This window comes from Anas acuta, chromosome 15 (assembly GCF_963932015.1).
Source record: "Anas acuta chromosome 15, bAnaAcu1.1, whole genome shotgun sequence".
Taxonomy (NCBI): Eukaryota; Metazoa; Chordata; class Aves; order Anseriformes; family Anatidae; genus Anas; species Anas acuta.
Window position 1 is genome coordinate 17645610 of NC_088993.1, and position 26093 is coordinate 17671702.

The following is a 26093-nucleotide window of genomic DNA, read 5'->3' on the forward strand; positions in this document are numbered from 1 at the left end:
TTTCACTGTTGAGGAAGAACAGGCATTTTTAAAAATGCACAAGTTTTCTAATAAAAGCATAAGTTCTCAAAGGAAAAACGTGTCTTTTTGGAATAGTTATGGCTGTCATAATCTGGTATGAAAGTGCAACAATTCTGTTTTTTAATTATGAGCCTGAGAATAGTAGATAAAAACTTCAAAAACAGCTCCTTGTAATATCCCTTGTCTACAGTTGTGTCATGCACAAACAAAACAGTATCTTTCCTCTGTTTCTTTCAGCTGATGTCCAGGCAGATGCAGCTGGGCAAGTCAGCTGTTCTCATGTTTACAGTGTAGGAGAGGTGCCAGTTGTAATCTTCTGCAGGACTTCCAAGTTCTGCGTGCGGTACAGGCATAACAAACTCCTATGTACTTGTGGAGCCGCTGTTGCTTATCCTAGAGCTCTGAAGTCTTTGTCCAGTGGCTTATTTTCTAGACCAGCAAGAATGCTGGACATGACATCATACAGCAGGTAGAAACAGCTGCTTGGGAGCTGCAGCTCACCTGATCTCTCAGTTGCTTATCTAGGTTTCAGTATTCCTTGACCATCTCCAAAAAGTCTTATTGCAGGCCTTTCTTGACAGCTAACTTTGTAATGGTTACATTTTCCTTTTGAGAAGAGCTCCAGGGGTTGTTTCAGGATATATGACTTCTGTAAAAGCTCCTGTTTGCATGGATTTCATTAGGAACTGTTTTCTCACACAATTCTAAACTGCTGTGAAGTTCAGAGGAAGTCTGCTGTTTGGTTCCCGTGGGGAAGATCAGGAATTAGTTAAACCTAAAAGATTTCTCAGTTTTGTGTAGAAGCATTTTGTCATCTGGAAATAGAAGTCACATTTTGATTTCAGTGTTGAAATGATTGTCTGGTAGGTGTGTTTCAGTTTAAAGGAGACTTCTCTCTAGGAAAAACATTCTGAAAAATGGAGCATAAATTATCAAATATTCTTATTTTGTGTTTGATCACTGGGAAAACTACCCTGACGGTGTGTGACTAGATACATGGTGTCTTTGGTTTTCACACCATGGTTCTGATTCAATCTGCAAAGGTAAGGGCTTTTAGTATTTAAAACTGTAGATCGGTTATAGGGAATGGCTGCTGGTAGTGCTTCAAAATCGGCATATCTGACTTGTGGAAGTACAATAGAAAAGCCTTTCTAATAGAGAGATCTGCGTGTTTCAAGCTTGCTCAGTGTCTCAGGGAGCTGGGGGGGCATCCTATGTAAAAGGTCAAAAGGTTTTCTCCTTTTCAAAAGAGCAACATGATGTGAACCAAGGTAAAGCGTGGATAGCTTCAGGCACGCTGTTTTCTAAAAGCTTTTTGAAATCCGCCTTTGTAAGTCATTTTGAGTTATTTTGCTCTGCAGAAAGTGACTGGAAAGATTTCACCCCTTTGTAGTTAATTCTAGCCAGGTAATAAGCTTAAGAGGAGCTGTGCTACTTTCATTTGAGCCAATTCTGGCCGGTCTGTGAAAGCAAGCTAAAATAAAAAACCACAAAGATTGTGCGAGAAAGTTTCTAGTAATGCCAGTTTAGTTTCCACTTAAATTTAAAGCACTGAGTAGCTGAAAAGCCTGGTGGCTGTTGATTAATTAAGCTCCAAGAAATGGACAGAGTTGGCAGGTTCTCTTCTCCTGTGTACTGTCTCAACCACTAAGCAGCAGAAGTGAATTGGGTTTAGTTATCAACTCTGAAAGCAATGGCTGAAAGTTTTCAAGCTTTAGTTAAGTTCCTGTGCCGTTACAGGGCAAGCTAATTGGGCTTAAGAATTTGGTTTATGACTGTGCTGTGGTTTCTTTTTCTCTAAAACTCTGTTGGTGTTATAGCCTATTAGAAGTAAAAGCAATTTAATCAAGGACAGGAAGGAACCTTGTGCATTAGCAGGGACTCCCCTTAAGTGACCTTTGAGACAATTTTGCTGTTGGTATTCAGACGAGTTAAAAAAAATAAATAAATAAATCACGAAGCCCATGATCTTGCTGCTTATGTTTGATTATAAATGTAAAGACATTTTTTGAAGTGGACTGTTACTTCAAGACAAAGTACAGTGTCACGTGTAAAATTCCACTTTTATATCTGTACAAGGGTGCTCAGAAGTGCTGTCTAATTACATATTAATGTGCATTCTTATTGCTAATCTTTTTCTGTGTTTGTGGTGTGTTTGTTTTTTTTAGAATACACAGACGATAATGCCCTGATCCCTAAGAACTCATCAGTAATTGTTAGAAGAATCCCTATTGGAGGAGTTAAAGCTACCAGCAAAACATACGTTATGTAAGTATCCACAAAGCACTGCATTCTTTGTGAGCGTTTTCTTAACTTATTTTTTTGATTAATCTTAGTTTGTGAGAGGCATTCAGATTGTATATTTCTTGTAAAAGCTGTTAGTTTTTGTTGCAATGGGGTAGATTTTCATATATCTGTCCCAAAATGGACTAATATTTTTAGACCTACTAGGGCATTGGGTTCAAACTCCCGCAGCGGTAACTCTTCACATCCGTTCTATTGGCTTCTCAGGGGGGAGGTCATTTTCTGAGACCTGAGATCTGAACGGGTTTAGATCCTGTTTCCTCTACAAGAGGAGATCCCTTAGTGTACATATTGCTCTTCTTTGTTTTACAGTTGACACAAATAGGCATGGTGCTGTGAATTTATAATTTGTTCCCATTTCAGTAGACTCTCCTTCTCAGTGTGTGAATTTCTTGCATTTTTGGTCTGGGGATGTGGCAGTATTCTTATGGCCCAAACCCACTATTTTTGCATACTAGCAATAGAGGAAGGAGCAAGGGTTGCCATTTGGTGAGCCATGCAAACAAAAAGTCTCATACATAAGTGATTTTGTTAGCTTCTTAAAGACAAGGGTTGTTTAAGGCAAGGGAGAAAAGAATAATATCCTTACGTTTATTGCCTTTTGTTTCTGTACTGTGAAGGCATAGCTAAAGCTTTCCTTACTTGAAACTCAGTAAGCAGTTCAGCACGCTACCATTCCTAGTTATCTTTCTGTTTCACCCTAAGCTGGTATCTGTGCTCCAGGTTTTCATCTGTATTCCTAGCATTCATGAAGAACAGAGAATCACATGTATTGATTAAAATTAGACATTCAAATGCATTTCCTGACTACAGGATTAGTGCTATCGTTCATTTATTCGTACAATCCAGTTCTGCAGCAGCCACATTAGTGTTGTTTGAATGGCTTTCTTTTCCAACCTCCTTAAAGATATGCCCGTCCACCACAACTGGTGAACGTTATTGGTTTGTGGTTTTGCTATGCCTTTTTCGTGTTGGTTCTCGATAAGTAAGGTGTACTGATGAGTTACAGTGTGTCTCTAACAAACAGTACAGCAGCACCCTGGTACCCATGAAGCATTTGCATGCAAAAAAGTTGAATTTGTGTGGCTCTGCACATGAGCTTAAGCACATTGCTGCTGTAAGTAGTTGTAGTGCTTTCAGGCTCTACCTAGCAATTCTAGACCCCACATTTTTGTGCTTATAAGCATTGCCTTGTCTTAGGGCTTAATTTACGTACGTATGCTTAGTGCTGTCTTGTCAGTGCATCCTCCGTCTCTGGTTGGATGGCACCCTCTCCTGGTATTGTAATGCGGTTGTAAAATTAGAGGATAGATGCTGCCAGCATCAAAGATTAATTAAATACCTGTATGTGGGGATAAAGAATTGCGCTGCCGTTTTAACATTGGAAATTAAGCAGGCAGATGAGCTTTCTGTCCCTAGCTGGAAATATTACAGAAACAAGTGGTGGAGTAGTTAACGTTTAGGAATTCCGAGTGTATGCTGCAACAGTGGAGAGGCCTCCAAAATACGTTAACTCCTCTTGTAGTATGTTCCTCAAGGTAAAAATATGAAGAAACCATTGTGTGGTAATCTAAAGCATTTCCTTATACTTCCTCATCTTCAGGGAGTACGCGGCTCTAACTGTGAGCCTAGTGGTTTTCTAGCAGTGGCAGGAAACACGAGCCTTGCAGTTTGTACATAAATTCCGCAGCAGCCTTTAATTGCCTCTGCTCATGGGACACTTGGGATGATGTATGAATTGTTTGTTAACTATATCAGTGGTTGCATGCCTGATTCATGAGTAGCATGCAGATACAGATCAATCAGTATGTGGAATCTCGGCAAGTTTTCAAATGTACTAAAGAAATAGTTCCTAAAATACTGTAGCATTTTCAAGATTATTTTAAAGCAAATTATGGCAATTAAGACCTTTTTTTCTGTCACAGGACTCCTAAATCGCACAAAATCCTAGAAACTGCTTTCAGGTGACATTTCTACTACTATTTTTAGTCAATGTAGCATATGTAACACGTTTAATATTTTGGCACTTTCATGGCTAAATATAGTAGATATCTGAACACAGTGCTTGGGCTTCCACAAAGAAACACAGCTCTAAAGACTATGCTGCTGTCATTTTTATTTTATTCCTTCCTTTATCAGATGACTGTTTTTTTGTTTTGGTTTCCCACTTGAAACTTGTACTTCAGAGAGTCTAGACTATCACTGTTCTTTCTTAGAAATTAAAGTATTGTGTCTGGTACCTAATTGTAATGCTAAGGATATACAGATTGGCTAAAGCTAGCTTCATGCTTAGAACATTGATTAAGAACACAAAACTGTAGTAGAGACTTCATATTTTTGCTCCTGATACAGCAGGGACAAAATACCTGAGGACTTGTGCTTGCACTGTTGTGTTCTGTATTTGTAAATCTTAAAATAATATTTAACAAAGTAGAAATGAGATTTTTTTAGTTGCACTGAATGTACTGAGGGAGAACAGTTTATGTATGTGAATAAATTTCTACATTCTCTAGACTACCAGAACATAATGTTGTGATGCTCAGGTTTTATAACCTGTTTTCACTGCTGTATGTTGGATACAAGTGCTTTCTGTTAAATTCTGATCACCTTTATTTCTTCTTTTAGAAGTCGAACTGAACCAGTGAGTGGAACATCAAAAGCAGTATGTAAAAACACAATCTCACACTTTTTTCTACACACTGCACTTAATTATAAACAATGTAGCCTTGCATTAATTTTCCAAGTATTAACTTAATATATTTTCCAGCAAAACATAGTATATGTTGTAAATACAATGTATTTGATTCAGCATAGTAAAAACTGAGTAATGCCATCATTTGCACAGTTCTAATGTGAATATTGGTATTTGTGCCTAGTAATGCATTGTATTTCATATTGAATATGCTAGAATATTTCCTGTATGACTTTGTGTTGTACAGATACTGTATGATCATTTTTAGATCATGTAGGTTTGAGGTTTGCACAATTGAACATGGTGCCATGTTCTACATCTGTCTGTCTATAGCTAGTAATATGTATGTTTGTATAGGTTGTTGTGTGCTTTTTGTTTCTTGCAATAAAAATGTTTGGAGTGTATTTTTTGCCATTTTCACATTGTATCACTTAGCTTTCGTTTTTAAATACTTTTTTGCCTAATGGTTTTTGAAAATGTTATCAAAAACCACTGAGAAACCATTATTGTTAAACTCGATATTGTTTCTTATTTCTGACTTGGGGGTTCAAACAAATACCAAAACCAGCATATTCCATACAATTTCTGAGGACATTTCTGTGCAGCTAAATAACTCCTTTTTGTGTCCTTAAGCACTCAAGTATTTATTCCTAAAACTGAAATTGAAGTGATATTGTTTGGGCCCCTCAGAGTACATAAATGTCTTGAAAAGATGTGAAGACATGAATTTGAATATCATTGCTACACAAAGTGGTATTCTAAAGTTCTGTGTTTGGTCTTTTTGCTTTACCTAACGAAACAGTTTAGTTTAATAGTTTGCAAGCGAAAATATCTAAAACCTGGTATAAAATTTTTGGCACAAGGTTAGAGCCCGGTGCATTTGTGGGTAAAGTCCATGTCATCTTTCTTAACTTTCGTCTGCACTGTACTTTTGGATCTGGGTGGCTTCAGGGTTGGATGCTGCTTTAACTTCCCAAAGGTTAAGCCTCTCTTTAGTATACCACCATTTTGAATTTCCCTTTGGAAAAGGGGGCAGCATTTTAATTCAGGCTTGAAAACACACTGTTACTCTGCTGCTAAAATATAGATAAGTACATGAGGAAATACTTGATTGGTAACGGTCTTAGATACTGATTTGCCACTTGGGTCAAATATTGTGTATAACTACGGATTTCAAAATAGTTCTTACAGTATAAAAATTACTACTTGGTGTTTTTTATTTTTCATCTTTATTTTAAGTATAACTGCTTTTTCTTCACTAGAATGGTGTGAGGCATTACACTAACCCTGGATCATTGGATCTGATCACTCATTAAGCTGTTAGGATAACTTAATCTAGAAATTCATGAACTCTGTGTCTGCATTCTGTGAAGAATGCAGCCTCTGGTTCCCATGGAGTGGTGTGCAATCAACCTCAGATGAAAACCTTTTTTAAATGTAGGTCTGAAAAGACTTAAATCTGAATCTGACATCCGTAATTCTACCGCTGATTGGTTCGAATTCCTTTTTCGACATGAATGCCTCCCATTGTGAGTTCAAGTTAGTTTAACTGGCCCAGTGACCCTAGTAGTTAATGTAATGCATTTGTGTAAAGCACGTTTATAGTATTTGATCTAATTCAGATGGGTTTTTATTTCTTGAAAACAGTTATTTTCCTTTTTGTTTACTAGCATGTGTATAAACACAAATCACATGTTCATAAATAAAGTTAACATTCTTTTAGCCTTGTGTGTTCCCTGGCATGTCTGTATTACATTTTTAAGTAGCATCTGACCATAAGCTAACATAGACGTCTCAAAAAACAAAAAAGAGAGAAAAAAAATGGGAAAAAAAAAAAAGTATCTGCAGTGGTGGGGGGAAGACTTAGTGTTAGTTAGAACAGATTAAAGTTCTAAAGTGGAAGAGAGAGCAAAAATATTCCCCTCTCGTTTGCTCTGACTACCTGAGTTGGGCTGTGGGTAGGTATAGGGAGGGTGGAAGCCTCCTTGGAACTCTTCCTTTACAAGTCTTACATTTGTATGGAGGTGGATGGGTACTTAGATACGAAAATTAAAGATTACTTTAAAAACACTGCAGAGTCAGGCACCCCTAGTGTTGGAAGCACAGTGAGATTTACTTTTAAAGCCAGCTCAGATCTTGGTCTAAAGTTTTTGTTTGTTTTTAAATATCTGTATTTCTGTATGTATTTCAAAGTAGAGACAGCATCTTAGTGTGGTAGGGATAAATTACTGGAAAGCTCAGCAACTACTGTTAAACAGTAATGCCTAAGCAGCAAAGTTAAAGTGAGTAAGAAAAACAAAAAGGATGCACAAAAGCTTATGGCTCGAACATTTTTTCATTGTCTTTTTTATGTTAGCTGTTATTTTATGCTTCCAAATTTGTGGTGGTGTCCTATTGTTATTACAGACAATCAAGGAAGTGGATCCTTTTTGTTTTAGCATTAGTATTTCAACAACTGCAAGCATCTCTGTTTATCCTTAGAGTCTGCATAAACGCACAGTTGTGTCCCTTGTTTCAGCGCCACTGAATGCAGCTGCGATCCTTCCTGGCAGGATTTTCTGGTTAGCTAAGATCTCAGGTTTTAGGAAACCACTATGATTTGGATATACCACACTAGCAGCAAAACTAGCCTTTTCCCTATTTTCTGTCCCAGTTTCTGCTTGCTGTTTTTTAGCTTCTGTTGAATCTTCTGTATGAAATGAGAGTTCCTACATTCGGCTCTCAGATCTGTTTTCTTTCTCTGATTCTTCTGCAGGATTATCTTAGGGCTGTGTGCTAGATTCCTGGAGATTTTGTTTCTACTTCACTAATTTGAGGGACTGGCAGGACTACTTCAATGGAAACATAAAGATTTAAAAAAAAATGAAATAAAAATGAAAAGAATGCAGGATCATTGGAAGATGGCCATTGGGCAGACTTACTCAATAGTGCATTGTTTATTTGCTGCTTTTGGTACCAGTTTGGTAGAAATGAGTGCCATCATCTCCTTTAAGAAATTAGACTGTTGCCTACAGGCCAAACAATACTGTTTCCTAATAAAATATAAACACTAATTAACATTTTATTAATTGCTTTGTTTCGGTAACTGGTCAATACTAGACTGTTTAATATCTCATTAGACTGCTAGGCTCCAATCAATAACTTCCCCAATATTTTAGCTGCCTCTGAAAACACACAAAATGGTAGCAGTTGTGCCTCCCTTGAGAGACCTCTTTTTTCCACACGTAAAGGAGTGACATACGGAGTGTACAGCTACACGATACTTAATCAGACATCCTTTTAAACATAGCTAAGTACAAAATCTTCTGAAAAGAACGGAAGTTGAATCTTCTAGTAAGAGTTGCAGTGGAAAAAAGCTCTTTTACTCCAGATCTAGGTCTTTTCAAAGGCACAACTTAAAAATATGTTCAGATAGTAATATAGTAATGTTCATGTGCTTTCCCAAACATACAGAGAAGGAATGATTAACTAAAACCAGTGCGTTACTGGAGTAAGGAAACATCTTCTGCAGGTAGATATTTTTTCCCCTACAGTCTGCTAAAGCTACTGCCTCGAGTTCTTCCACCATGTTAGTAGAGGACAAGAGTGTTGTTTTTTTGGTGTTGGTTTTTTTTTTTTTTTTGGTGTGTTTTGTTTTGTTTTGTTTTTCAGGGAAGGGTTTCTAATCTCTTTTCTGATCAATTTTGTGATCTCTTGAGGAGAGCTGTTCAGTTTACATTCTGAAATTTTATTCTACTTTTTTTTTTGAACAACTTGTAATAAGCAGAATTTGGAATGTCTTTCTGATAATGTTAACTGGTGTAAGCTTACTGCTGCCTGTGGCATAATTCAATAATGCATAATACTGGAAAAGGAAAGGGAGTTATCGTTTTCAGTTGTGGCCAAACTACACTTCGGTGTTGGTTCTCAATAAATGCTGCAGTCTGTTGTTAACCTGTGGCCTTAAGAGCTCCTTCCTGCAAGCTGGTCCTGTAGGTAGCTGAGGGCAAGGAGAGTGGTTGCAATAGAAAAGCAGTGACAGGATTATGTTCTGAATCCATCTTTCATTACCAGTAATACGCTTGATGCTTTCTTGCTTTTGTGCATTTAGTACTAGGCTGCTATTTGAAAACTATTTTTGATCTGATAGCAGGGAGAATACTGAATACTCACACTTTCCAAACTAATTCATAGTATGTAGTCTAATAATAAATAATGATAGAAATTAGTTTTCTCATTTTTATAGACTACTTTATCATGGTAAACACCTTAATTTCAATGATTTAAGCAGTTTTTTTTTTTTTTTTATCTAGGCAAAGTGGTGGGTTGTTTTTATGACTGCTGTTTTGGATTGGTATTTTTATTAGGGTTTTGTGGGGTGTGGTGAGTTTGGCATTTTTAAATGACGTGAGGGGCAGAGTTTATGGTTCAGAGCTAACATGCCTGTGCTTTATTTTCACAGGCAGCTACTGTGTTCACAAAAACATAACCATGTGCATTTAAAAATGATTAAACATTAAGCAATTAATTTACAGATTACACTGAAAATAAGTTTCCTGTAGTGATGCTTCTTTCTCAAATTTATTTTTTTTTTGAAAAAAAAACTTTTTACCAGAAAATTGAGTTTCCTTACCCCTTTGACTTTTATGCAGCTGTGAGCATTTGGCAAAATTCCCTCAGAGATACTCTTGAGCAATAGGTTGATCTCAGTTGGTTTGGTTGTTCTAGTTTCTTCTCATTAACCATATAGACACTCTTAAACTCTTGTAGGTCTGGACTTTGTTTTGAACAAATACAAATTACACTAGGTTAAAAATGCCTCTTCCAGAGAGACACAGATGATATAGTGCAGACTTTCAGACTACAGTAGAGGTTAACTGTTGCTATGTTTTGATTGTAGAACTTGAATATGTGTTTAATTTTTTGTGAACAGATTGATGACTCTTCTGCATCTATTTCTCTGGCCCAGCTTACTAAGGTATATATATATATTCTTGTCAAATATTTACCAAAAAAAAGTGTTTGCTTCCTATTTTAAATCTTACATTGTGATCTATAGCTGGCTTACTGTTGTAATTTGAAAAAAAAAAAAAAAAAAAAAAACAACCTTTAATTTTTAATAAGTTAAAGTATTTATCTTAACTTTAAAATGTGTGTAAAATTTGATACTATCCTGTAAAGAGTAGTTCCCAGTTTGGGAAGATTGAAGGGGAGTACCTTATCAGCCTCAACATAATGTTGCAGTATTATTCATCTTCAAGACACAAAGAAGAAGCACTTCAGAAGCTGTTTACCGTTTTTCATACGTTTCGTTAATTTTTCGTTGGAAACTAACACAATTTTTACAGAAGAATTTAATTGGCTGTAAGTTATGGACTTTTCAGGGGGGTTTGCAACAGCCAAAATACAAACATTTCTGTAACATGGACAATTGCATGGTTATTTTTGAATTTCTAGTCTTCACAGATATAGATCCATTCTTGAATGTTGCACAGTTTCATAAGCTGTAGAATATATAGTGGGCAACACGATCTAATTTGTTTGAACACAGACTGTAAATTGTGTAAATGTACCTAATTGTTTATAGGAATATACCAATGTGTATGTGTGGCATATTAGCACGTGACCTTCTGAAATTGTTGTAATGCCGTGTTTTGCTATGAAACTGCTTGCATTTTTTGCTCAATAATGTGTAACTTTGTCTGGGAAAGCACTAGTGACTGCACTTTGGAAAAGGCTTAGTTCTAGCCAATTAAACTACCAGTCTTTAAATTCCAGAGATTAGAGGAGGCAGGGTCTAATGCAGAGTAGCTAGAGTTTGTTCTTTTGAAAAGAAAAGCTGGAGCTCATGTCCAAGAAAGAGAAGTCTTCCCACTGGTAAATTCTTCCCCTACACTCTGCAGAAATTAAATCGTATACATCTGGCCAAAAAAAAAGGAATGTAGCCACCTAAAGAAATTGGTCTCCATTAGTGCTGTCCCTAAACGTGTCCTTGGTTCTGTGAACTCATGTCAAGTTTTATTCTAAACTGAGAAACTGTCCAAGCGGTGTGCACATTTAAGTTTTCAACAAAATCCAAACATTTTAGAAAAACACAGGAACATAACGAAGCAGCTCAAAACTGTTACGTACCCTAACCTCTTCAGTGCAGACTGGCTTAGCCTGGAGGCAATGTGTTAACAGTTTTCTGTTTTATTACTACTATGTATTAAATGCCATATTTGAATTTTGGTCTATTCCTAATAATGTTTTGTGGGTTTTGGATGTGTTTTGTAAACCGTTTGGGTTCAAACAAATTAGTCAAGTAATTGTAAAAGTTTTCTGTAAATGTTCATGGAAACGGTTTCATAGATGTCGATCTGGATTATGTTCATGTTGAGAAAAACTGTGTATATGAAACAACCATTTAATAAAGCGTTGAAACTAGTTGGTTGCTTTTGTGAATGAATGCATATAAAACCAAGAACACGAGTGGTTGATCTGAATGATAGGTGCTTGAAGGTTCAAATAATTTACAGTCACTCCCTTAGACCCTGCTTGTATCTGGACTAGTGTGTAAAAACCATTTTAACAAATACTGCTTAAAAATCAGCTAGCTTCAATGATTAGAAAATACAGCTGTAGATAAGGTTTCTATTACAATTTGTGTGTTAAAAGGACACAATCAAATTGAAAAACAGCCCTTCAGTATTGCTTGTAGTTCAAGCACTTGGTACAATGAATTGTGTTGGGAGGAACGTGCAGCTTGGACTACGTTATGGTCAAATTTCTACTGAAAAGTCTTTTCTTGCTGAGGGTTTATAAAAAGCTTGATTCCTTTTAATGCTTATTTGCCAGAAGCTGAATTTCAGCAAGCAGAAACAGCTTCGCAACAAGTTGTGTGTCCTTTTAATGCTGCAAAATGTAAATATTAGTGCTTGGCATCCATGTTTCTGAATTGAATGTACAATGGATATCTTCTCCATCAAATAGTCTGGAGCTTAAAATTGATTGAAAAATACTAGATATTGGTGGGGTTTTTTGTTGTTTTGGGGTTTTTGTTTGTGCTTACACTCAGCTTCAGTCCACTTTGTATTGAAGAAAATTGGATTGGTTACACAAGTCTTTATGTAAGGTACAAACAGAGCCTAAGGTTTTGAGTGCCCAAGAATGCTCTCTTCAAGTAGGTTAACAGGCACATAAACATCATGTAATGGCGTAAGGACTCCCCAGAACATCTTCAGGACAAATATATTTTATATAAGCAGCTGTTTCATGCAACCTCAGCTAGAGTTGTGCTGCTCTTTACAGGATTGGATGAGTGGTGTTGTCTTTGGCTGTGTGGACTTAAATGTGTTTCTAATGTGTGTGTCAAATAATTACCTGTTAAACAGACTGCCAATCTGGCTGAAGCCAATGCTTCCGAAGAAGATAAAATAAAAGCTATGATGTCACAGTCTGGCCATGAATATGATCCAATCAAGTAAGTGTTGCTGAAGTCAAATCTGTTCTTTGAAGATTGTGAAAAAATTGTAGAGTTGTTTGCTCTAAGGGGAGATACATGTGTACCTTTATATTTTTTGTTTTTCCCAAACTTTTTTAGTTACATGAAGAAACCCTTGGGTCCACCTCCACCATCATATACTTGCTTTCGTTGTGGAAAACCTGGCCACTATATCAAGAACTGCCCAACAAATGGGGTAAGATTACAGTGGACTGCTGGTGTTACGTGGTTTTGTTTGTTTTGTTTTGTTTGTATTGTTTTTTAGTTTAGTTACTTAATGAATACATCAATATTCATATTAAGAATCGTTTTTCCTGAGGTGAAATACAGAGATTGTAAGACAATGTTACAAAGCCCTTGAAATGTAAAGTGAAAGCTGGAATTATAAGACTGCATAATTTTCCTAGGTCATAGGCATTTAATATGTCCGTAGATTTTTTTTTTTTCTGTGTACTTTCACTCATACATTGATACATTGGAATTTTTTCTTTTAACTTTAACTTTTAAATGACCATTAACATTTGTTAATACTTTGTATTACAAGAGGAGAGGATATTTCTCTTGACCTTTCTATTGAAGATTTACATGTTTTAATTACACTATCTCTGGTTAAGTATTCATGACAGTTAGCATTAGTCACTAAAGATAGGCATGAGGTATGAATTGAACCTTCATACATAGATGGTGAATTTAAGTTTCTCCAGTGACTGATTCAAAACACTGGAAGAAACTTGCAGCCTGACTTGTATTATGAATGTTTCTGTCCTGATGGAATAGTAAGTTAGGGGACGTTTAACCCCTAAGGAGCCAGACATTAAGCCACATGAATGTCTGTTGAGTTCAAAATGATGCTAAACCTTTGAAACATCTTGGCAGTATTCATTTATGAAAACAAATATTTTAACCATGCAGTCCTCATGTTAGAGAAAAGGAGAGGATTAAGGATTTTGCTGCTTAATCATTGAAATGTCATTTTAAGTGTGACTTTTAGGATGAAATATGTCTGAATTTCTTTTCTTAACAGGACAAAAATTTTGAGTCTGTTCCCAGGATTAAAAAGAGCACAGGAATTCCCAGAAGTTTCATGATGGAAGTGAAAGATCCTAACACAAAGGGTGCTATGCTAACAAACACTGGAAAATACGCAATACCAACAATTGATGCGTAAGTATGGAATTTATCAGGTGGACCAGAATATTTCCTCCCCCTTTGACTGTCAGGTCTCACATGTGAAACAGCGCTTTTCCTGTTGGTATAAACTAAGGGCATCCTCCTGTGCTGAGGACAGCAGTTGCTTCTATTCCAGTTTTAGAAGAGTTTGGTAGTACTTCTGTTTTCTGTTGTTTTCTGAATGTCCTTTTGGAGAAGCTGCAAGGTCAATGACTTTAATTTAGAAAAGTGTCATTTCTTAGAGATTAAATTTATCCTGACCCTACAACTTAGATTTTACCCTCTGGCACAGAAGGGGTTCATTTCACAGAATTTCCAGCTGCCAATTGTTTTCCTAGTCTAGGCTAATTTCTCATCTCACTTGAGCTAATGCATGGGAGAGTTCTCCAGAACGGATAGATAGACGCTCCCTCTTCTAGTGTTGTGACTGTAGAAAAAGTATTTTGAATTGAACGCCTATATTTTTAAAAGTCTGATTATAAAATTATTTGATGAAGCCCAAAGCTTAAAAAAGTTGTCTTGAAATGCTTCAAATTTCTTCAATTTCTTCAAAATTTCTTCATCTTCAAATTGTTTTATTTTTCCTCTCCCCCTCTTGTCTCCTCCCTAAAGGGAAGCTTATGCTATAGGAAAGAAAGAGAAGCCTCCTTTCTTGCCAGAGGATCCATCCTCCTCCTCTGAAGAAGATGATCCTATTCCAGATGAGTTGTTGTGTCTGATTTGTAAAGATATAATGACAGATGCAGTTGTTATTCCCTGCTGTGGAAACAGTTACTGTGATGAATGTAAGTATTACTCCCACGTTTGTTAATTCAGATCATCAAACTTGAAAGCAAAAATAGGAGATAACGAGATTAGTTTGTTACTAGCTCTATTTAATGCTTAAGAATAGCCTGAATAAGAAAGATCTTCTCTGGTATAAAAGGGGGGAAAAAAAAAAAAACTTTTTCCTCTTTTTAAGTATCTAGTTAAATCCTTTCCACATGCAGAAAGAGGAGTATGAGAAGTGTACAAAATTGTGCAGGTGAATACAATGTTAGATATCAAATGCATTTACTTTGTCTCCAGACTTTCCTCTTGTTAAATAAAGTGTTACTATTATATATCCAACTCTGACTACTGTGGACTCTAGCTCTAACTTACTGTGGGTTGCAATAAGTGGGTAGTTAGATATTTAACCTTCTAGGAAGAGTTGGTTAAAACCTTTAGAACCCAAACTTACTATTTTTAGAAATGTTTTATTTGTTAACCTTATGGTTGGTTGACTAGTAGTGGGAAAAAGGACTAGTCAAAATGGCAAGACTCAGTCCACTCTGCAGCTTCCAATGTTATAAGAAATGAAATATCAAAACTGTGTAGTTATTTGCTGCATATGCTATTGAACATTTACAGCTTTGTGCTCTCAATTCAAGACCATATTCACTCATTAATCATGCACATGGTTTTATAATTGACTAGAGCCCCCAAAATTTTCTTAGTTTGCCTAAAAAATTATGTTTTGATTGTAATGATTCACAGGTATCAGAACAGCATTACTGGAATCTGAGGAACATACATGCCCAACATGTCATCAAACAGATGTGTCTCCTGATGCTTTAATTGCCAACAAGTTCTTACGCCAGGTAACATGATCACTTTTACATAAGTTATTCATAAGAAAAGTCTACTTGTAAAAAAAAAAAAGGGGCAGTCAGGTAATTCAGGTCAATATGTTATTTAACGTGATTGCCTCACTTTTGGATTCAGTGTTAACACTGAAGTTGAGTATTTTAAATAAAAATGCATTTACAAGAGTACACAAGTAATTTTACTCCTTGGAAACTTTTTTTTATATACATTTGCTGAATTTTCATGTGACTTTTGTAAATGTTTTTCCACCTATAGGCTGTGAACAACTTCAAAAATGAAACTGGCTACACAAAAAGACTCCGTAAGATTCAGCAGCAACAACAGCAGCAGCCACCACCACCACCACCACCTCCACCACCACTAATGAGACAAACAATAACACGCAACTTGCAGCCTCTAATGAGGCCAACAATTTCCAGACAGCAAGATCCACTAATGATTCCATTAGCTTCTCTGTCTTCTCATTCTGCTGCTTTGGCCCCTGGTCAGCCTGTGGCAGCTGGGCTGCCAGTAAATCCGTCTTCTGTCATTGTCTCTGATCTCCCTCCAGCAGTGTCCCTGTCTCTCCGCGCTGAAAAGCCAGATGGACCTTTTCAGTAAGTACATCTGTAGATCAACGCAAGTGTAAAAGACATCAAAATGCTGAAGTTAGATTCTTCCTCTCAAACTTCTTAGTGATTTATGGATCGTTAATGACAGTTCCAAATAGTTGTGGAAGTTCTGCTTTTTGTTTTTAGTGTGAATAAAGACAGTTTGATAAGTTGGAAGTGTACTTTATTTAAGGACTTTCTCAGAATTGTTTCTTGTTTGATTCCCTATCAGTCATTCAGTACAGGTTTACCTTGTAAGAGGAACATTTTTTCCCTAGCAGCCCTTTATTTAAATGACAATCAATTCCTGAACTAGTCATTTAGTTATCACGTCAAACCTTCTGGTTGAGTGTATTAATTTTCCTTTACTACTGAGGAGATGGTGTTTTCATGAAAACTATACAAGTTCAGTTGCAGGTAGAACTAACTGGGTGTTTTGACATTACTTTTTTTCTAAAGTAGTTTTGTAATCATTTTTATGATACGTCAGAATCATTATCTGTATTACTGATAATGTAGTCAGTGACACGTGTAGATTTGGGTAATAGATCTTTAAAATGTTGTAAATTTGAAGTATTTACAAACATAAAAGTCTAAGCTTGCAACCCAAAGAAGTTCAACGAAAATATATTGAAAATATTAACTACTATTTAGGGTTTATATCCTTTCAACTTTATGCCTTGAATGTAAATAATTGCTCTGTCGAGAAGACTGTCAGGTTGTACAGGAGGACGGCTTGAGAACAAAGAATCACAATTTAAAAGAACCTTGAAGACAGCCTCTGAACTAGCACATAAACATATTTCCTAATAGAATTTTTGTTCTTGCATCTTCCAAAATGTTTCAGTGTGGGGCTTATACATACTCTAAGCCTTTCCTTTGCAATTAGCATAATAAAATAGTTTGCCGTTGAACTTTCTCTTTAAATACCAGTAGTCCAAATTGACTTTAGTACTTCATTTGGAATTGACCAACTTTCTATTTGTAAATCTGGCGAAGGTTATTTTTTAGTTCATTTTTCAATTTACAGTAGTCAGCTTTTTCTTACCTTTGACTTTATATTTCAAGTAGCATTTCAAAAGGGTGTATTTGGTTTGTTGGCTTTTTGTCCGTAGCGATGCAGATGCTGTTATACCTCCTGCTCTGATGACTGCCGCTGAACTTTCTAAATCTTCCCCTCTGTCAATCAGCAGTTTGTTGGAAGAAAAGGTAAATTTTATTTCAACAAATACAGTGATTCTTATATTTTGTTAGAGCCTATTTCTAACAGTTTGTGTTTATTCACAAGGGCTATCAGGTTCCTGTACTAAGACAACCAGCATTACAAAGTCTTCTGGGTCCACAAGGACAATCAATACCCACAACTGGTAAACATCTGCAGCTTTAGAATTTCTTTTTTTTTTTTTAAATAATAATCTTCTGATAAACTGAATGGGATTTTTTTCCTTTTCCTATCCAATCCAAAAGGTCATCCCATGAGAGCCGGTGCAATTCGCTCAGCAGGCGGCAGGCCAGGTTGGGAACTGTAAGTATATTCTGCAGAAATTAATACATTATCACTTGTAACCTGTTCAATTAGGCAGTGTCACATAACTTATACAACAGCTGATTAATAATGAAATAAGTATGTACAGATAGTTATAGAGAATATAAGTGATAATTAATTTTTAAATGATTCTATTTGAATTAGCTCTAACAAGAGGAGGATCTGTGCTTCCAGTAAGACTATTTAAAAGAAAACTCCAGTGCATAATTGAAGAGGACTCTGAAAAATTAATACTTTTTCAGGAAACTGTAACTACATGAACAAATTAAATATAATTAAAGGATCAGATGGAAAGCCACCCTTTTGATTACTGGCTGAATGTGGCTGACAAAATTGATTTCACAATAGAATTCGGCATCCAACATTACTTTTTATCAACTTAGTTGATACTGACTGAGCAAATTGTTGGAAAAGTCAATGCTCTGATTTTATGACAATCTGGAGTTTCTTCAGTTTAGACCTCTCAAACAGGCAAGCTGCTTTCTCTTACTTGGAGAGAGAGGAGTTCATTTTATTTATTAATCATAGTGCCGAGTTTGTCCTTCATTCCGGTATATATTTGTTACAGACAGATTGTAAGTGTGCGTTACCTTTATAAAATCTTAAAACAAAAACAAGGCTCCGTCTTACAGAATATTTAAAATCTCAAATTCAGTAAGCAAGAAAATAACAACAATTCAGGAACAAGAACAGGCCAAATGCATCATCATGAGGCAACAACATAGGAAGCCTATGTGGAAGATGTTAAAAAGAAGTTCAAGAGAAGATTAGTTAATATTTGTGCAGTACTTTGAAGATCAGAAGTTTGAAGTATTAAAGTATATCGAGGAGTGGCAGAGGAGCGGTGGGCACTTGGCACTTGTGAAATAGGAGTCTTCTTTAAGCATAGGCAGCCTCCATCCACAGTTGAAAAGCTGAGTATAAGCAGAGAAGACTGTGGGAGCTATTGGGGGTAAGAATGTGGAAAGCAAGCATGAGGATCAAGAAATGTGTGTAGACTCAAATGAACAGAAAGCAGGGAGAAAAACACATAAGTTCAGAACAGGAAGTACTCCCCACTGTTTTCTTGCTTCCATTCACTTTCCTCTTTAAAATCAGGGCAGAGTGTAACAAACAGTGACACATGTTTTTGGGTTTCTTTAGAAGTACAAATCGAGGACGCCCGCATAGTGAACGTACACAAAGGACTCAGGCCCCAACACTGCCAGCATCAGCACCAGTCTTTGTGCCTGTGCCTCCACCTCCCTTGTATCCTCCACCTCCCCATGCACTTCCTCTTCCACCGGGGGTACCACCACCACAGTTTCCTCCTCAGTTTCCACCTGGTCAGCCTCCATCAGCTGGGTACCCTGTCCCCCCTCCAGGATATCCCCCAGCTCCTGCAAACATGTCATCAGCTTGGGTACCAACAGCAGTACCAACGGCTCATTCAAATGCCATCCCAACGACACAAGCACCTCCTTTATCTAGGGAGGAGTTTTACAGAGAACAACGGAGACTTAAAGAGGAGTAAGTATTTGGCTCAATGAAGTTGTGTTGTTTTTCATTTTTGTATTTCAATAGCATATCGGGCTGCAGTTACACTAAAGCGCGTCTGACATAAGCAAAAGTTACATATAGAACATTTTTTTCCAATATACATTTTCATTGTGGATGGTAAACATGCAAAACTAAAGACAAATGTAACTCTAAAACTTTCCCTAAAACTCGTAGGAATTCTAAACTGTTTTTGCATAAATAGGATGTTCACCTTTTGCATTTGCATGCAGTATACATTTTCTCATATTGGCCATGTTTTGTTTCTTGATGTCTTTTTGTAATAAAGGTCAAACTATAATTGTAATAAAGGTCAAACTTATTTTAACAGGGAAAAGAAAAAGTCCAAACTTGATGAGTTTACAAATGATTTTGCTAAGGAATTGATGGAATATAAAAAGATTCAAAAGGAGCGTAGGCGTTCGTTTTCCAGGTAACTGCTTTACATGTCCGTAATGGAGAAGCAGATTGTCTAGAAGAATCAGGAGGAGTTCCACTCCACCTCACTATCTTTAGATGGATTGGATAATTCAAGGGATTAGCAGTGACAGGAGTTTCCTACGTAGCTCAGATACAGCAGAGCTTGCAGTTGACTGATAGTTATCATTTGGCAGCAGTTATTAAGAAGCAGGTGTCTCTTACTAAAGCATCTGTATAACCATCCTTCACCTCCTGGTAACCCTGAGGAGGCCAAAAAGTGAATTAGTTGCTAGATGTTCTCTGTCTCCCTATTCTGATTGTAACCATTACTTCAGTGCACTTTGAAGGAAATACGTGAGAGAAATTGTCGTCATTTCCTCTTTTGTCTATCTCATATGGATACACGGAGAGATTTTAACCTGGACTGCAAACTGGTGGCTTGCGCTAGTATCTTGTTTACATTGTTAAATTTTCCTTAGGACTTAAAAGATCAGACGTGTTTCTAACGAATTCTTAAATTGCTGAAGGACTTTGAGAGGAAGAATGATTCTAATGAGTATGTGCAGATTAATGTGAAATAGTGATTCAAAAATTAACGGAAGAAAAACTTGTGAAGGAAGATACTCAGGATAGTTTACATTTTTTATCCCAAAAAATCACTTGGGCAGCAGCCTGAATAACTATTAGTAATGTTTATTACTAATAGTCTGAATGTCTATTAGTAATGTCGTCAATATCTTTATTAAGAGTAATGGCATTGATTCATAATATTACTAGAAGCCGTTTAAAAGCTTTTACGTATTGTTTTACTTGAAATGAGGTCATTTGCCTTGGCTAGAACTAGACACGTGCAAACTTTTGCTAGGACATCTGGCTAGAAGTTTATTAAATCTTACGGCATGTAATGTTGCAGTACAAAGTATTATGTATCCCATACGGATTGCCAAATAAGCAGTGAAGTTAAATTGTCTAAGCTGGCATTGTAGAATTGAGTTTTACTGTCTTCAGACAAACTCCTATTTTCTTGATACTTGGTACTGCACTGTAGCCATTAAGACTTGCGTTTTTTGCATCTTACTGCAACAGAAATGATTTGCATGGCATTGTAGTTGCTGAGTAGTGAAAAAAATGTACATTTGTGTACCAGCAGAGGCCAGTATACACCACCTGAAATCAATCAATAGCTATGGTAGTCAATATAGTAGAAGTGAGTGGAAATAGACTTTACTCTTCCTGTATGTTTTTACACTAACAAAGCAGCAACTGTTCCGTCTGTAAGCAAAAACTTTTACATGTTTTCAAGTTCTTCAGTTTGCAGTAGCATTATGTCAGCAGCTGAAAGAAGCTTTGACATAAGCATGTGGAGAGGAAAAAAAAGAATTGAGAGAAAAAAATGGGGAGAGCGACTGTTTTGAATTAACTTCTTCTTTGTTTTTTGTGTTGTGTTTTTTTTAAGGTCCAAGTCTCCCTATAGTGCTTCATCTTACTCTAGAAGTTCATATACCTACTCCAAGTCAAGATCAGGTTCTTCCCGCTCCCGCTCCTACTCTCGATCGTTTAGTCGTTCCCATTCTCGTTCCTACTCGCGATCTCCTCCGTATCCAAGAAGAGGCAAAGGGAAGAGTCGTAACTATCGGTCTAGGTCAAGGTCACATGGTTATCACCGTTCAAGGTCAAGGTCACCCCCATACAGAAGATACCATTCTCGGTCTAGGTCTCCAGTATTTCGAGGCCAGTCTCCCACTAAACGGACTATACCGCAAGGGGAAGGAGAAAGGGAGTATTTTAACAGATACAGAGAAGTTCCACCGTATGATATAAAAGCTTACTATGGCAGATCTGTTGACTTCAGAGATCCTTTTGAAAAGGAAAGATACAGAGAATGGGAAAGGAACTATAGAGAATGGTATGAAAAGTTCTACAAGGGCTATGCTGTTGGTGCTCAACCTCGACCTCCAGTAAACAGAGAGAACTTTTCTCCAGATAGGTTTGGTCCACCTGGAACCAGACGAGAGAATTCACCATATGCTCGGGGACGTAGGGAGGATTATGCTGGTGGGCAGAGCCATAGAAATCGTAATATAGCTGGAAATTACCCTGAAAAACTTTCAGGAAGAGAGGGCCATGGTATAAAAGATCCTACAAAATCAAAAGAGAAGGAGGTTGAAAATCCACTGGGAGATGGCAAAGGAAATAAACATAAAAAACACCGGAAGAGGAGAAAAGGGGATGAGAATGAAGGATTTCCCACTTCTGAGTTGTTAGACAGTGCAAGAAAACCAAGAGAACCAGGTACAGCTGAAGATGTTAAAACAGATTCTCTGTTCATGCTTCCAAGTAGAGATGATGCCACACCTGTGAGAGATGAACCTATGGAAGCAGATTCTATTGCTTTCAAACCAGTGTCTGAAAAGGAGAAAAAAGAGAAGGATAAGCCAAAAGCAAAAGTTGACAAGGCAAAACGGAAAGCAGAAGTGGCTGCTCCTCCTAAAAAAGACAATGCAATAAAACCAGCTAAATCTTCCCAAGAGAAGGTGGACACCGATCGTGAAAAATCGCCTCGAATTGAACCTCCTGTGAAAAAAGTGAAGGAAGAGTTGCCAAAAGCAGACAGCGTTAAAACGTCTTCCTCTCAAAAGGATGAGAAGGCTACTGGTACACCACGGAAAGTTCATCCAAAAGCGACAAAGGATCACCCAGAAACCAGACCAGCCAAGGAAGAAAAGACAAAGAAGGACCATACAAAAGAAATCAAGTCAGAGAAACCCTCCAGCAAAGAGGACAAGTCAAAAAAAGCTGTTGAAAAAGGCAAAACTTCTGATGCAAAAGCTGAAAAAAGAAAAAGAAAAGCAGATGAAAAGGTTGATAAAGAACATGAAGCAACTTCGATAAAGGCCTCTAAACCAGAAAGTGCTGAATCAAAAACATCACCGAAGGGAAAAACTGAACCTGATGGTGAAAAAGGAGAGAGAACTCCAGAAAAGGATAAATCTGCTTTTCTTACCACTCCTGCAAAAAAGATTAAACTTAACCGAGAAACTGGCAAAAAGATTGTGAGTGGAGAAAATGTGCCACCTGTGAAAGAACCCGTTGAGAAAGCTGAGCCAAGCAGCAGCAAAGCTAAACAAGAAAAAGTGAAAGGAAAAGCGAGAAGAAAAGTAACAGCAGCTGATGGATCTGGTTCAACTCTTGTAGATTATACCAGGTACCTAATCATTTCTTCTCTTATCCCCTCTAAAATGTAAAGTCCTTCTGATAACTAATGAAAGGAAAAACAAAACCCATGCTCACTGAGTGAGTGAATCATCTTTGAGCTTTTCAGTTAAACTGTACATGGGTCCAAATCAAATGTGGTGGGAGTAAACAAGCAGTCTGTAGTGAACGAAAAGCTAATGAGCTTAATTCATGGGTGATATGGTTAACCCTTACTTCTGGGTCTTTTTTCCCCTCTTAATCCTTACCCTTTTGAATACTGCTACACATTGACTCTTCGTGGTGTCCTTTCTGTCTTGCCTTCAGCTTAATGCTAAAGGCAAGGATAACAGATATGTCTGTACAGTGCAGTGTTTTGTATTTTAAAAATTGCAAGGTACTGTAGCGATCGTCTTCTGTTAGAGTGACATGAAATTATAACTTACAGAAATAGCAGCTTGGTTGCCAATACACTGTGCAGCTTTGAGGCCCTAATTGCTCCTTAATTGCTTGCTTACTTGTTGAAACAAGAATATATATCTAATTTATCTACTATTGATAGAAATAGGACATCAAGGAATTACCAGATCAGACAGTCCCCAATCTGATAATCTCGTGTCTTTGTTAATTAAATGCATAGTAGGAAGATACTAAATTAATTGATTGCTCATAATCTTAGCCAGTGGACTCATCCTTTTTCATCTGTTAATTTGTTGAATATCTTTTGAAAAAATACCGAAGATTTACGAGTGAAACAAAGGCCATTTTATAAAAGACAGCTGTGCTTGCATCTCTACCCACTTATTAACGTATGTTTTTTTCTCTTCTTAGTACAAGTTCTACTGGAGGAAGCCCTGTTAGAAAGTCTGAAGAGAAGCCAGATACAAAACGAACTGTCATCAAGACAATGGAGGAGTATAATAATGATATAACTGCCCCTGCTGAAGATGTCATTATTATGATCCAGGTTCCTCAGTCAAAGTGGGATAAGGATGACTTTGAGTCTGAAGAGGAAGACATTAAATCTACCCAGCCACCTTCAAACATAGGAAAACCTGCTAGTGTTGTAAAAAATGTGAGTAGTAAGCCTCCAAATCCTGTAAAACACAACGAAAAAGAGACTGAGCCTTTGGAGAAAACACAGAAAACTGCAAAAGAGTTGAGTTATGAAAGCTCCCAGCATGATGCAAAAAGTTCAAAAAGTTTGATGTCAAATGAAAAAGGGAAAACCAAAGAGCGAGATCATTCTGTGTCAGACAAAGACGCTTCTGAGAAAAGAAAGAGCAGTATTCAGCCAGAAAAAGACCACTCAGAACGTGCAACTGAACAAGGAAATGGAAAAAATATTTCTCAATCTTCCAAAGACAGCAGATCTTCAGACAAACATGATTCTGGCCGTGGATCCACTGCTAAAGACTTTACTCCTAACCGAGACAAAAAATCTGACCATGATAGCAACAGAGAGCATTCTAGTTCCAAGCGTAGAGATGAAAAAAGTGAATTAGCAAGGAGAAAAGACTCCCCTTCTCGAAACAGAGAATCTACATCAGGACAAAAAAGTAAACCAAGAGATGAACGAGCAGAGTCCTCCAAAAAGGGCACTGGAGATTCCAAAAGGAGCAGCTACAGTCCTCCACGTGACCGAAAGCAGTCAGATCACAAAACTACTCATGATTCCAAGCGTTCATTAGAGGAGCACAAACCTCTAGATAAAAATTCAGGGAAGGAGAAAGAAAAGGAGAAGGAGAAAGAAAAGGAGAAGGAGAAAGAAAAGGAAAAGGAGAAGGAGAAGGAGAAAGAAAAGGAGAAGGAGAAGGACAAGGAGAAAGAAAAGGAAAAGGACAAGGAGAAAGAAAAGGAAAAGGAGAGGGAGAAGGACAAAGAAAAAGAGAGGGAGAGGGAGAAAGACAAGGAAAAGGAGAGGGAGAGGGAGAAGGACAAGGAAAAAGAGAGGGAGAAGGAAAAGGAGAGGGAGAAGGAGAAGGAAAAGGAGAGGGAGAAGGAGAAGGAAAAGGAAAAGGAGAGGGAGAGGGAGAAGGAGAAAGAAAGGGAGAGGGAGAAGGAGAAAGAAAGGGAGAAGGAGAAGGAAAAGGAGAAAGAAAAGGAGAAGGAAAAGGAGAAAGAAAAGGAGAAGGAAAAGGAGAAAGAGAAAGAAAAGGAGAAGGAAAAGGAGAAAGAAAAGGAGAAGGAGGAGAAAGAAAAGGAGGACAAGCACGTGTCTGAAATAACGAGCAATAAAGAGTTGGGTTGCAATAAGCCACCTTTGATACAAGAATCACCAGATGCAAAAAATGAGAAAGAAAACATGACTGGACAAAATGATAAAACTGGTGTCAAGCCTAAGCCTCAGGTAAGCAACCCCTCACGGCTGTCTTCTGATCCAACTCGAGAAACTGATGAGGCTGCATTTGTGCCAGACTACAATGAAAGTGACAGTGAAAGTAATGTATCTGCAAAAGATGAGGAAACTGCAGGAAAAAATTCTAAAGAACCGAAAGAAAAAGCTGTTGATAAAGTTAAAGAGGATACAGCAGCACCTGCCACAGCTGACCAGCCTGAAGCAGGCAGAAGTCAAAGTCAGAGCAGCCCCAGTGTTAGCCGCAGTCGTAGTCAAAGCCCTTCCGAGAGTCAAACTCGAAGCCACAGCAGCAGTGCCAGCTCAGGAGAGAGTCAAGACAGCAAGAAAAAGAAAAAGAAGAAGGAGAAGAAGAAGCACAAGAAACACAAAAAACATAAGAAGCATAAGAAACACACTGGAAATGAATCAGAATTGGAGAAAAGCCAAAAACACAAACACAAGAAGAAAAAATCAAAGAAGAGCAAAGATAAAGAGAAAGATGACCAAAAAGTTAAATCTGTCACTATATAGAATGACAGATAAGAAAAAATTGACTTAATTCCTAAGTCATCTGTATTAAATTTTGTTAAAATGTAAACGAATTCAAGCGTTGTAAATAATGACATGAAAGACCCTGTGCTGCACTTAAAATATTGCTGCTTGATTATTTGATTTTTACATCAGAGCTTTATAAAAGTGAACATTTTGTACAGAATTGTGAGTTGTGACCATGTAACATGAAAGGTTTTGCTGGGGCATCTTATTTTTAACCACCATTAATTAGTTTGGGTGGAGTTTACTGTACTGTGAAAATTTTCACATTTGAATTTTTTTTTAATTGCCTGGCGGAAGAAGCTGGTATCAGTTACGAAATATCTGCAGAATGATTTGCAGAATACATTACAGCCCTGTTATGTCACTTTTTGATTACAATAAAAAGTTTTCAGTAAACTTTATTCCTTGTGATGAGATCTCCGGTGATAGCTGAACGTAAGCAGAGAAAGGAGTGTCAGAAAAAAATGTACTGGTAGCTTGCTGATAACCAATGTATGAAATATAATGTGTCGGGGGGGGGGGGGGGGGTAATTTTGAAAAGACTGGTTGAACTTGAAATCTTTTGAACTGATACAATGTGGGGAGGTGGGGAGGTATTTCCCAAGAGGTGCCCTTTTCCATGTGCCCGGTGGATTTGT

At 37.3% G+C, this 26093-nt stretch overlaps 1 protein-coding gene across 6 annotated transcripts in view; it reads left to right on the forward strand.

Annotated features, from left to right (window-relative positions):
- Nucleotides 1-25856, forward strand: part of RBBP6 (RB binding protein 6, ubiquitin ligase) — a 31776-nt gene extending 5920 nt beyond the window's left edge. Inside the window, exons 2-18 of one of the 6 annotated variants that reach the window (XM_068699824.1) lie at nucleotides 2190-2289; nucleotides 4251-4289; nucleotides 4951-4987; nucleotides 9930-9974; nucleotides 12370-12458; nucleotides 12579-12675; nucleotides 13504-13643; nucleotides 14262-14434; nucleotides 15168-15271; nucleotides 15534-15874; nucleotides 16969-17077; nucleotides 17157-17235; nucleotides 17336-17393; nucleotides 18558-18923; nucleotides 19282-19383; nucleotides 20827-22575; nucleotides 23394-25856. In XM_068699824.1, the coding sequence (XP_068555925.1) occupies nucleotides 2190-2289; nucleotides 4251-4289; nucleotides 4951-4987; nucleotides 9930-9974; nucleotides 12370-12458; nucleotides 12579-12675; nucleotides 13504-13643; nucleotides 14262-14434; nucleotides 15168-15271; nucleotides 15534-15874; nucleotides 16969-17077; nucleotides 17157-17235; nucleotides 17336-17393; nucleotides 18558-18923; nucleotides 19282-19383; nucleotides 20827-22575; nucleotides 23394-25431 (5666 nt within the window). In that variant the 3' untranslated portion in view covers nucleotides 25432-25856. The remainder of the gene's footprint in view (nucleotides 1-2189; nucleotides 2290-4250; nucleotides 4290-4950; nucleotides 4988-9929; nucleotides 9975-12369; nucleotides 12459-12578; nucleotides 12676-13503; nucleotides 13644-14261; nucleotides 14435-15167; nucleotides 15272-15533; nucleotides 15875-16968; nucleotides 17078-17156; nucleotides 17236-17335; nucleotides 17394-18557; nucleotides 18924-19281; nucleotides 19384-20826; nucleotides 22576-23393) is intronic. The other 5 variants (XM_068699825.1, XM_068699829.1, XM_068699826.1 and 2 more) reach the window with 5 other exon arrangements.
- Nucleotides 25857-26093: the final 237 nt, after the last annotated feature.